The sequence below is a fragment of the Siniperca chuatsi genome, linkage group LG13 (genome assembly GCF_020085105.1).
Source record: "Siniperca chuatsi isolate FFG_IHB_CAS linkage group LG13, ASM2008510v1, whole genome shotgun sequence".
Lineage (NCBI taxonomy): Eukaryota > Metazoa > Chordata > Actinopteri > Centrarchiformes > Sinipercidae > Siniperca > Siniperca chuatsi.
The window spans coordinates 18,346,342-18,358,315 of NC_058054.1; the positions used below are offsets into that span (position 1 = coordinate 18,346,342).

The 11,974-nt window shown below is 40.5% G+C and overlaps 1 protein-coding gene across 2 annotated transcripts; it reads left to right on the plus strand.

The window, feature by feature from the left end:
• The first annotated feature begins 276 nt into the window (after positions 1–276).
• On the plus strand, positions 277–11,641 carry pcyt1aa (phosphate cytidylyltransferase 1A, choline a). Of its 2 annotated transcripts, none has more exons than XM_044219533.1 (9): positions 277–686; positions 4,368–4,481; positions 4,904–5,003; positions 5,196–5,312; positions 5,790–5,941; positions 6,195–6,273; positions 7,872–8,014; positions 8,212–8,400; positions 9,032–11,641. In XM_044219533.1, the coding sequence occupies exons 2-9, from the start codon at positions 4,368–4,370 to the stop codon at positions 9,248–9,250; spliced, it is 1,113 nt and encodes a 370-aa protein (XP_044075468.1). In that variant the 5' UTR covers positions 277–686; the 3' UTR covers positions 9,251–11,641. The 2 variants fall into 2 exon arrangements, with proteins under 2 accessions (XP_044075468.1, XP_044075470.1); XM_044219535.1 differs by lacking the exon at positions 277–686 and adding an exon at positions 781–1,103.
• Positions 11,642–11,974: the final 333 nt, after the last annotated feature.

Below are 11,974 nucleotides of genomic sequence, written 5' to 3' on the forward strand. Positions count from 1 at the left end.
TTCTTCCACCACTGGAAAAATAATGAAATACCCATGATGGTGTGACAGCGCTGTTGACATTCAAAACAAAGATTAATGTAAACTACTTCTGAAGTCAAATTACTGTGTAGTGGTGGTGGAAATTGTTGCATAGTATTATCTATAAGTAGGCTGCATGTCATATTTTATTACATAATTACCTTTGTTGCATGCATCTGTGGAAAGCTTGTTACCTGATTATCAAATGAAGGAAATCTCATTAAAGTGTCCTTCTGCCACATACAGAATTTCCACTAGGTGGCAGCACGATACAACACCGGAAATGTCCGACTCGTTATGTCAGTTCCTTTAAGGGAGTCGAAGTTTTGTAGTTCCTGAGTAGTTGACCTGTCAGCATTGTAGTGCAAGCTGTCACTGTCTGCCCTTCTGGTACTTGCATTTTTCCGCCAGCAACACAGCGAGCACCAGGGCGTCGGACACACAGGTTTGTTCGTACTAACTGTTGTTGCTGGTGTCAGCTAACCAGCGAGCTAACGGCTAAAGTTAGCTAAAGCCAACGAGCTTGACAGCTAGCTTGCTAGCTAGCATTCAACGGTAGCTAGCAGCGTTAGCTGGCTTTTTGCAGTTAGCTAGCTAGCCTGCTGGCAGTACGAGGCTAGGAAGCCGCCCACTCCTGCAAAGCAGCATTCCGGACAAGAGAGTTCACGGTAAGTAGCAGAAACTTAAACTAACTGTCTAACGTTAGTTAACATTACTATCCGGGGTAGTTAGCATGTTGATTTTTGAAGGATTTTTTGCCAGAGGCGAAAGCGTCCAGTAAGCCAGGATTTGATAGTTGAGCTACACAACCAGTGTCACCAGTACAACTCGTCTGTCAGCTGTTTTGGTCACTGGTTTCACTTCTGTCAATACTTTGGACAACTTTTGGCATATCTGTGTCTGTTTCTGGGATCTATCTAAGTGACACATTTAAATAAGCGAGAAAGAGACATTGGGAACAGTGTGTGAAATGCAGCTGAAGCCTGTGGTTCTCAAAGTATGGTCCGGAAACCATCGGGAGGCCAGGAAAGGATTCCAGTGGCCCAATAGCAAAATGGACATTTGATTTTTGCTGTGACTTTACTGTAAGTACAATAACGAATACAAGTGACTTTTTGCAGGATCTCCATGTCCACACTGTTATACCCAAAACTACAGTTTACAGTATAAGCACTCTTAGAGCTGAAACAGTTAGTCGATTAAACCATTAGTCAATAGAACATTAATTGGTAACTCGTTTGATCATCGATTAATCATTTGAGTCATTTATCAAGCACAATGTCAAACATTTGCTGGTTCCAGCTTCTCAAATGTGTGGATTTGCTGCTTTTCTTTGTTTTATATGATTGTAAATAGAATATCTTTGGTTTTTGACAGTTGGTTGAACTAAATAAGTTATTTGAAAACTTCACCTTGGGCTCTGGGAAATTGTAATTGGCACTTTTCACCTTTTGTAGAATTAATGATTAACAATTAATGGAGAAAATAACAGATTAATCAGTAATGAAAATATTTGTTAGTTAGATTGGGTTTTTTGAGAGGCATTGTCTTAATAAATATGTTTGTTCTCCTACTGAACAAGGACTACAGCAGTACTGCCAGAACTGGGAATGAACTATGAAGAAAACTAATGTCATGGTTTTTCAAAAACGCCCCAGATGTCAGGAGAACAAATACCAGTTTACCATAAATATTCATATAATTGAACATAGTATGAGTTATACCTACCTTGGTATGAAAGGAAAAAGCTCAAAGAGCTCCAAATGCAATTAAGAGAAACCTCAGACACACTCTGAGCAGTCTCAGAACAGCACTGCTTTCCAAACACCAATCAGAGTAAACCAAATTATAACGCAGTGTAAAGAAACCTATTTGGAACATTGGAAAGAAGAAACTAAAAGCCAAAGTAGATCAGAACGTTATCTGGCCACAAAAAGAGTTTATAGATTGGAAAAATATCTCTCAGAGATAGAAAGCAGACTTAGATCCTAACAAAGTACAGGCTCAGTGACCACAACTTGGCAATCGAAAACGGAAGACGCAAAAAATCCTGCCAACCAAAAGAAAACAGAACATGTGGTCACTGTTCGACAGGTGAGGCTGAGACAGAGATGCACTTCCTCCTACAATGTAAAACATTCAATGAAATAAGGACGTTAAGTTTATTTTAACAAGTTCAACTCTGTAGTCTCAGATCTCAAAGAGCTAAATGAACCTCTCAAAATTAAAAATACTCTGAGGTGAAGGAGACAGGGCAGATCTTGCTGCCCAATATATATCAACATGCCACAACCTGAGGGACAGTGAATGACCTACCCCACGCAGCACACGCATGCATGCATTCACACACACACACACACACACACACACACACACACACACACACAAATAAATACATGCATAGGATATACTGTGTGTGTGTGTGTATATATATGTGTATATATATATATATATATATATATATATCAATCTTTATATATCAATCTTAATGTCAATTGTGTGAAATATTTGGAGAAATTATATTTAGATGCTTTGGCAACATTGTTTTTTAAACTTTCATGCCAATAAAGCCTTTTGAATTGAATTGAATTGAATTGAATTGTAGGAGCTATCATGAACCTCTGTTGCAAAGCATCTGGTTAAACAAGACTTGGCACTGTCCTTTTTGTTACTTTCTTATTATAGCAGTTTCAGTTATGATGACATGTGCTGTTCCTAAATCTTCTCTGTCAGTGTGTGAGAGGGCTGCAGGGCTTCGCACTCTCAGTGCTCAGCTGTTGCTAAGAGAAAGAGGCCAGGGGCTGCTTGTGCAAGTGCCCAGTGTTGGATCAGGTAGCTGTCACCGCCAGGATCGTGTACTGCCACGTCTGTCACTCATTGTACTGAGTCACACTTTAATAACTGACGCAGCAGTAAAAGTCCAGCCAAGGGCTAAGACGTTATTGCGAGTTAAAGAAGTGACAAGGCTAGGCATTTCAAAATAATGAACCCTCCCTCTAATGACCTGTGGCTTCATTTTTGGTGGCATGATGGAATGTGTGGAATGGGGCAGAGCCTTAACCCATAACACAGGAACCCTTGTAATAGCATATCAGCAGTAGTTTATATTGTTCCACTAAATTTGTGAAGATAAGGTGGATGTCACATCAACTTTGTGGATGGGATCTTTGAAGATGTTTCAAACTCTGTTTAGAGAACTGAATGTGATGTTAAAATTCAAAGACTATTTTAGGTCCCAGTCCTGTTCTGCCAGGGTACACAGCACAGTTATAGACTCTGATCATTTAACTCTTCCAAGTTTATTTGGTCCTGCACAGTTGATTAATTTACAGAAAATTAATCTGCAACTATTTTGATAATTGATTAATCATTTAATTTTTCAAGCACACACCTAACATTTGATGGTTCCAGCTTCTACAGTGTGAGAATTTACCTTTCTCTGTTTTATATCATTGTGAATAGATTATTTTTTGGGTTTGTGAGTGTCGGTTGGACAAAACAAGACATTTGAAGACATCACCTTGGCCTATGGGAAATTGTGATGGGCATTTTTTACTGTTTTCTGATGTTTTATAGACCAAACAATCAATCAGTTAATTGAGAAGATAATCAGCAGATTCATCAATGATCAAAATGATTAGTTATTTTCAGCCCTACTTTATGATATCTAGTACAGATATCCCGGATGTTGTGCTTGTTTAAATTCTACACATACAATTTTTCATTTTTCTCAAAATTTTTCTCAGAATTTCTGTATTTTATTTTTGATATACTTGATAATGGAGTTTTGTGTTAGTTAAAAGTGGCATTAAACCAGTGTGTGCGGTCACAAGAAAGTCATCCAGCTAGCTGGCTGTTATGTACAAAACAAAGTCTGCTGAAGTCTGGTGAAGCAGGGCTGGATCTCCTGATGCCAGATGTGACATTAACTCGATCTCAGACACACTTGATCTTTGGAAATGACTACAGACCAGGAATCTGAAGTGAAGGTTGGACATGGTTAATTTTTTGTATGTTTAGGAACAAAATGTTTTATGTTGAAACAGGTGGTGTTTGCTTAATTTTCAGTTGACCTTTACATGTGTGCCAGTGAAAGATACTATTTTTTTATCCATTGCGTCCTGGTGGTTAATTGAGGAAAGGCACATACTGTTTTCTCCCTCTGTTACTGGGTCGAAGTTGATTCAGCATATGTCATCTGCCATAACCCTGCTGTCAAGATTTACAGTCTGCCTGTGCTCTATGTGCGTTTGTACGTGTGTTTTTTAAATCATACTAGAAGATAGCAAAGCAGTGTATGTGAAGTATGCTGTGTTTTAATTGCGTTTGTCTCTTGGCCTTTGACACAGATGGAGGCCCAAAGCTCCAGCGGGCTGCTGCTGTCCAGAAAGAGGAGAAGAGAGGGCTCCAATGGGGAGGCCGAGGAGGGAGAGAGGCTTGTGAAAATCCCCAGATGTACTGTGGTGAGTCAGCTGTGTGCTTCGGTTGTCATTGAGCAGCGTGTTTGTCCAGCAGTTTCTATAGGCTCTGTGCATATGGAAGCCACTCTGGCTGTTTATATGTGCATGTACAGTATGTGCACATACACAGTATACACGATAAACATATCAGGTTTTTATTATTATTTTTTTTTCTCTACAGAAGTCTGAAATTAGTTTTTATCTGCTGTGTGCATCATGTGTCAGACTTTGTCAGCTGATGAGTAGTGTGCTTAAAAAATGTCATCAGCTGTTTAACCAACAGGAACACCCTTGACTTCCACATCAGATTGTTCCAGGGAAGAATATAACAAAATTAGAGCGTTATAATTTGACATGTCCAACCAGGGAAGAAAAACTTCCTTGATCACTGAATTCTTCCCCTTCTGTCGGCACGGGTCTTTTAGGGATTGAAGCACCCTGCACCTTTCGCAGATGAGCTGGAGCCAGCTGACGGTAAACCCTATGAGAGAGTCAGCATGGACGAGGCCAAGAGGGGAACCCCACGTGAGTCTGATTCTTTCAATCTCTCAGTTGATGTCTTTCTTTGACAGTGTCTCAGTTTGACTTTCTTTTTTTCCCAATATCAGTAAATTTCCTCTACATGTGAACAAACAAGAACAATTTTAGATTCACTCTATACAGAATTAATTAATTAATTTCATCTCTGCATGTCTCATCTTGTCTCTCTCCAACCAGCTGACAGACCTGTGCGGGTGTATGCAGATGGCATCTTTGATGTTTTCCACTCAGGTCACGCCAGAGCACTCATGCAGGCTAAATGCCTCTTCCCAAATACACACCTCATTGTTGGAGGTAAGTAAGTGTCTGTGTGTGGCTGTGTCCATAGCAGCAGACCTCTTATCAGCAACTTTTTTTTTTGTAAGTGTGAAAAACAAGAAGACTATCGAGATAGTTCCAGCACAAGTGTGATGAATTCAGACATCTGGGGAAAGTTAGATAAAAATATTGCTGGATGTTCTTAGGTCTATTTTATACATCTTATGAGTGTCGTTCACCACCACATTGTGCTTCTCCTGACTGTGATAGGTCTTTCTTATAAAAATGGGAAGTGCAGTTTTTTCATTGCAATACAATAAAAATAGTAAGCTGAAGTAACAATAACATGGATCAGAGTGTTTCAGTGTCCTCTGGTTTCCCTCCCTCCATCAGTTAAATACATTTCCATGTTAACCAGCTGTAAGACCTCCAACTTCATTCTTCTATTTTGTCAAGAAATGGTGGTTAAGGCATTTCAAACAAAAATTTCTGTATTTTTATAACTATTCAAAGTGTGCAGTGATGACCTGACCCACAAATACAAGGGCTTCACAGTGATGAATGAGGATGAGCGCTACGATGCCATCAGACATTGCCGCTATGTGGATGAAGTGGTGCGAAACGCTCCCTGGACGTTAACGCCAGAGTTCCTCGCAAGACATCGCGTGAGTGGATGAAACAGAGAAACACCCGAGTTAAAAGAAAAAAAACATAATTAGAGACACTAATTCAATACTTTCTAATACATTTTTAGTATTAGTAGTAGTATGTTTAGTAAAATAATCTAAAAGAATGAGTTGGCAAGTCACCACCCCTGATCGTCTGTAACCTTTTCCCTGCTGTTGTTTTGTGTATTTTTTTGTACAATTTGTAGATCTGAATCTACTGTGTTGATATATGTTGTAATGACTTCTTCAGATTGACTTTGTGGCCCATGATGACATCCCATACTCCTCAGCGGGCAGTGATGACGTGTACAAGCACATCAAGGAAGCTGGTGAGTGACAAAGTAATCAAGAGTGGTAGTGTGGTACACAAGTAGTTACAGGATACAGTTCAGTATTTACCACAGCTTCCAGTGCACATATACATTTTTTTATTGTTGTGTAACTTCAAATAAAATGGAACATGGGTCAGTACAATATAGTATATAGTTATACCAATGATGTATCCTCCCAAATATGTAATGTGTCCCACATGTAAAAGTTTGCTCAAACTTTGTGCAGAGGAGTGTTAAGAACATAAATCAAAGGGCTAATTGCTCATGTTCCAACATAAATCTGTTAAAATCTGCGACTACTCCTTTAGCACATTGCTTCAGGAAGAATTTCAGTGTTTTTTGTTGTAATACAAATTGAGCTGCAAAGAAAGCACCAGGATTTGACACACTATAAGAGTAATGACTAATTGCTAATGACAAAGACCATGGCTTTCTTTTTATGCACACCATGAAGCCTTTACAGTTCCTTCTGTGTCCACACACTATTATTACTGCAGCCTCTTCAGTGAAATCTATGACCTGCAATAATTTGTGCCAAGTCATCGCTTAAGTACAGCTTCACCTCAGGCTGAGTGTAACTGTTCATACATCTGTATCTGCTGCGAGTAGTCGACATAATCGATGACATTGACGCTGAAAATGCGTCCACATCAATATTTTTAACCACTGCATGGTTTTTCATTGTTTTTCTTCAATATCACTTGCTGCGTCCTGACTAATGATGACAGCGCGGCGGTGCAGGCGTGTTTATTTGTGCTTTAGAACAATAAGCGCTGGGAAGCAATCAGAAAATAACGTAAACGTTTTATTTCTCTGATTCACCGGCTTTCTCCTAACGGCACTCCCTCTCCTTATTCAATCTATAGGTCGCTTGACCACAGCTATCTCTCTGTCTCTCTCTCTTTCTTAAACAAATGAACACAAACCAAAGGACGCTTCGTGGTATCGCTATTTTTCAGCATAGACTGTGAGCCAGGCACAGACGTCGAAGCTGGGTACACGAAATAAACCAGGCAAGGACACAACTGGGAGAGTATCACAGTTTGGTCCATGAACTTTTTGACTGACTGTGGAGCCGTTTGACCGGTCTGATTGCCGGATTGGCCACCGCAGCGTGACGTCGGGTTGCGTTTCTGAAACCATAGTGTTGTCTATTCATTAGTAAGGAGAGCTTTTTAATATCCTTGTAGCTGTTTAATATAACGCCACGCAGTCGTCTGCCTCCTATCTTAGAAATGCCATTGAATAACTGTTTGAGAAAATGTTTAGGTTAGAATCTGAACTTATTTACCGTTGATTGACGGTGCCAGTGTGTGTGTGTTTATTTTTCTCATGTTGGAGTTGCCAGTTTAAACCTACAGTTTTGCACTTTAATATGTAAACCTATGTTTACATTTTGTTTTGTGCTGCATTATACAATGACATACTGTTTGTCAAAATAAAATGAACTGAAATGGTCAATTTGAATTTTTTTTTTTTTTTTTTTTTGAGGAAAATTAAATTAGATTAGTTTAGATTAATCGATAGAAAAACAGGCGTTAGTGGCAGTCCTACTGGTGACTACTGACCTTTTCATCCCCCTCTGCCGACCACAGGTATGTTCGCTCCCACCCAGCGGACAGAGGGCATCTCCACCTCTGACATCATCACTCGCATAGTCCGTGACTATGATGTGTACGTCAGACGCAACCTGCAGAGAGGATACACGGCTAAGGAGCTCAACGTCAGCTTCATTAATGTATGAAACTTAGCTTTGGTTTTAACTGTGAGTGAAGTTGGTGTGACGGTGGCAGAGCATGTAATGTGAAGGCAGTTGGTGTGTGTGTGTGTGTGTGTGTGTGTGTGTGTGTGTGTGAGGTAATCCATGTTGAATATGTGGCAGTTACAGACTTCTCGTCTTATTTTTGTAACCTTTGCTGTCCCCACTCTTATCAGGAGAAGAAGTACCACCTGCAGGAGCGCGTGGACAAGGTGAAGAGGAAGGTACGTGACGTGGAGGAGAAGAGCAAAGAGTTCGTCCAGAAGGTGGAGGAGAAGAGCATCGACCTCATCCAGAAATGGGAGGAGAAATCCAGGGAGTTCATTGGCAACTTCCTGCAGATGTTTGGCCCTGAGGGAGCTCTGGTGAGGGTGTTGGTTTTGTTTGGTCTTTAATCACTGTTTAATCAGGCAGCATGACTAAGAAAACATCATTATTTACACTGTTGATGGCCTGGGAGACATGTTGCAGAGTGAAGGAAGGCTTTATAATCTATCTCAACTTTTTTTGGCTTCATGCACCACTGAGCCATGGGTGTATTATTAGAACTGGATTCCGGACCCCAAAATGGCGCCTATTCAATTGCTCACCTGGCGTATACGCCAAAAATGTTTTCTAGCTTCCGGGTTTACTTCCAGGGTATGCGGCCCACTGAATATGCGCAGTAGTGTTTCACCCACTGGCCCCGCCCGCGAATTCCCGCTCGGCCCATATACTTTACATTGTGATGACGTCACAGATTTTCATGGCTCAAGTCTCAAGATCACACTAAATCTGTTGAATGTGCTCAGAACAGAATTTATATAATGACAAAGCCAAAATGATGAAAAGCGCAAACCAGATAGATGTGTATAGACACAGAACGTTTGCCTTCTGACTCTTTGAAGCAGGGTTTTTAGCTCATCCTGTGTTCACATCTTGTGCTTGCATTAAACTGATTGTATCCTCAGTTGATATGACAGATCATGTCTTCATGTTTCCGTCTCACCTCCACAGAAGCACATGCTGAAGGAAGGGAAGGGCCGCATGCTGCAGGCCATCAGCCCCAGGCAGAGCCCCAACAGCAGCCCCACCCGTGAGGAGCGCTCCCCCTCTCCCACCTTCCGTCTCCCCTTCTTCACCAAGACCTCCCCGCCTCCCTCACCTCCGCCCCACCACAGCGGGGCCCGCGGATACCTCATCAGCGAAGACGACGACGAAGACGATGAAAACTAGAGCGCGTTTGAATTGTTTACTTTTGTCGGGGCCGCAGTCAGTGCTACCAGTTAATTGAGCTGTCGAGTAACGTGGTTTTTATCGAGCTCCTGTTTCCTTTTTTTTTTTTTTTTAATTAATGGTTTTACTTTGACATTTAGCACTTCAGTATGACGTTAACTCTAACAGCCAGTTTCTCCACAGCTCTTGTTTTTAACAGCCAGTTTTGTCCTTTTTTGTTTTCGTGTAACGGTCAGTAAAAGTTACCACTAGTCACATGAATTCTTTGGAAATCAGTCTCATTTATCTCTGTCACTTTGGATGTTGAGTTTATTAGTCCCACACTGTCACTTAGGAATATTTGCAGGTGTTACACTCCACCTCTTCCATCTATGACGGTATTCTTAAGGTTGGCATCGTAGTAAGGTAGGAGTTTGTGTTTTTCTTTTTGTTATGGCTTTAGCGAGAGGGCTCGCAGGTTTTTGGTCACTTGTCGGAACAGCACATCTAGTTTGGTGTGGGAGAGGTGAGACTTCATGGAGACACTGTTGAATATTTCCCGGGGGGAAGTTTTTCAGAGCAGGTCAGAAAACTGGACATTTAAATGATCTGCTCTCGTAGGGCAGTTTATATTCTGCTCATACTAACAAGAAACCAACCTGGCTTTTTAGTTTGTTTTTTGTGTTTTTAAATAACAGGGAAACTCCGGATTACATCAAGTCTGAGCTGAATCTGAGAGTTGAGTGTTAAACGTCTACTAAACCGCAGCTTTTTTCCCACGTTTGTCTGCCTGCTTTGGGGCTATGCGTGTCTGCGTGTATGTGCATGTAATGTTTGTGTGTGCAAGCTCTTGTGTCGGCATGTATGTAATGTCTTCTGTCAACATTCTCCATCTGTTGACAGATTTGGGTTCAGCTTTGACTTAACTGCATATAGTAATACATTTGCTTTTAAATGTTTTTGTCTGCTGACAAGATTCAGTCTTTGGAAGACTAGTTTCAAACTGGACGCCTTTCTTGTGGCGTAAAAGAAACTTGCAAGGATGATTCATTTAAATGTTGATGTAGAAATACTTATTTTTGTAGATTTCCTCTTTCCTTTGTTTATGCTCTGTACAGATAATGATCTTAATCATCCCTGTTTAAAAGTGCTTTGACAGTCTGAGCAGTGAATCAACATGAGCAAGACTGCAAGGCAGGAGTTATATATATTTTTTGTAATGCAGATCCTGCATCACCTGGGCCTATAGGGAAGTAATAATGTTCACCTGATACACATGTGATGACAATAGAAAGTATTACGTTTTCATATATCAAAGAAGACCTGAGAACTGTCTAAACGCCCTACTAATAAACTACATATTTTAATTAGTTGGAGTCATAAGCACAAAAAAGGATTGTTTTATGAATAAGGCCTCTTCATTGGTAGCACACAAACATGGCAAAATATACAAGTCTGTCCCAAAAATGTAGGGCTTTTCCAAATCTTGCACCAATCTACAGTTGAACTGAGTCTGTGCACGCAGTCTGCATCGGTTTAGAGGTGTATTTTGACAGACTGGACTGCACTGTGTCACATTGTGGTGTAAGGAGTTCAGATTTATGTATCAGTGAAACTCCAGATCAACATTTATGTAGCTACCTCCTCCTTCCCTGAACCGATTCTGTTTTGTAAGATGAGCACAAAGTACGAGCATTACTTTTCCTTTCTGACCAGAGCCATTGTTGCAGCACTGAAGCAATGTGACTGGGTCAAATATTTGAGATTTTCCGGCCTCGGTGTGTGTCCTGCATCTCAAGTGATAAAGCATGACTTGTGTCTCCTATATAACCTAAAAATCAAACATCACAGGTGATCTGAAGATGTAATGCAATACTGTTAGATGACTCTAATATAACTGTTGACAGGTTGATCTGTTCTAGGCTTGGTTTCCCAAAACAACTTATAGTTTAAATCAATCTTTGCTGCAGCAACAAAGACTGCCTCTATTCCTGTGGGTGTAAATTCAGATTTGAAGGTTGGAAAATAACTGGATTACTCTGCAAATCCTAGTTTCAAGTCCTACGTTTGGTATTAAAAGTACAAAACCAGTATAATTTGCTGAGGAAATCCAGCCTAGATTTTGGTGCTAAGCTGCTTTTGGGAAACCTCGCCTCGATTCTTGTGGAATCTTTTCCGTTAAATCAGTGTGAACTTCTCAATTAAGAGCATGTCCACGTTACGAGTTCAAGGTGGCAAAGACTCGAGTGGCAAGCCAATAACAGCCACTACTGCTAGATACAAATGTAAATGTTTTTAACAAAGTGTTTTAATCGTGTATTATTTTACTGTTTGGGGTTATTTTTGTTTAATGTCCTGGATGTAGAGGAAGAGCAAGACAGGAAAAATGTATTAAACAATGTCGGCCAAGCATTTCTTGACTGTGACCAATTATTGTGTCTCCTGTGGTTTAATATAACTACTGAGGGGTTAGTTTATTCCTTCACAGCCAATTGAAACCTGTGTAGTCTGCAGGTCAGATTTGGGCACCACTCCCTCTCAGTTCAGCTTTGTTTCCTCTCAAAATGTTAACGGAGAAGGTTGTGAGCAAACATATTTGTCAAATGAATGGACAGGATGAAAACTGGAGTAACCAAAGCCATGCTGCAACAAATATCGCCCAAAATCTATTGTTCCTACACCACGCCCTCCTCATTTCAGATAATATCAAGAGGAAACTTCAGACAGCCTAAAATATCAGCCAAA

Excerpts from the sequence above, each read along its gene's own strand:
- pcyt1aa (XM_044219533.1), top strand. The coding sequence starts at position 4,368 with ATGGAGGCCCAAAGCTCCAGCGGGCTGCTGCTGTCCAGAAAGAGGAGA. Across the intron at positions 5,942-6,194 it reads AGTTCCTCGCAAGACATCGC|ATTGACTTTGTGGCCCATGA; the intron begins GTGAGTGGATGA and ends TGACTTCTTCAG. Across the intron at positions 8,401-9,031 it reads TTGGCCCTGAGGGAGCTCTG|AAGCACATGCTGAAGGAAGG; the intron begins GTGAGGGTGTTG and ends TCACCTCCACAG.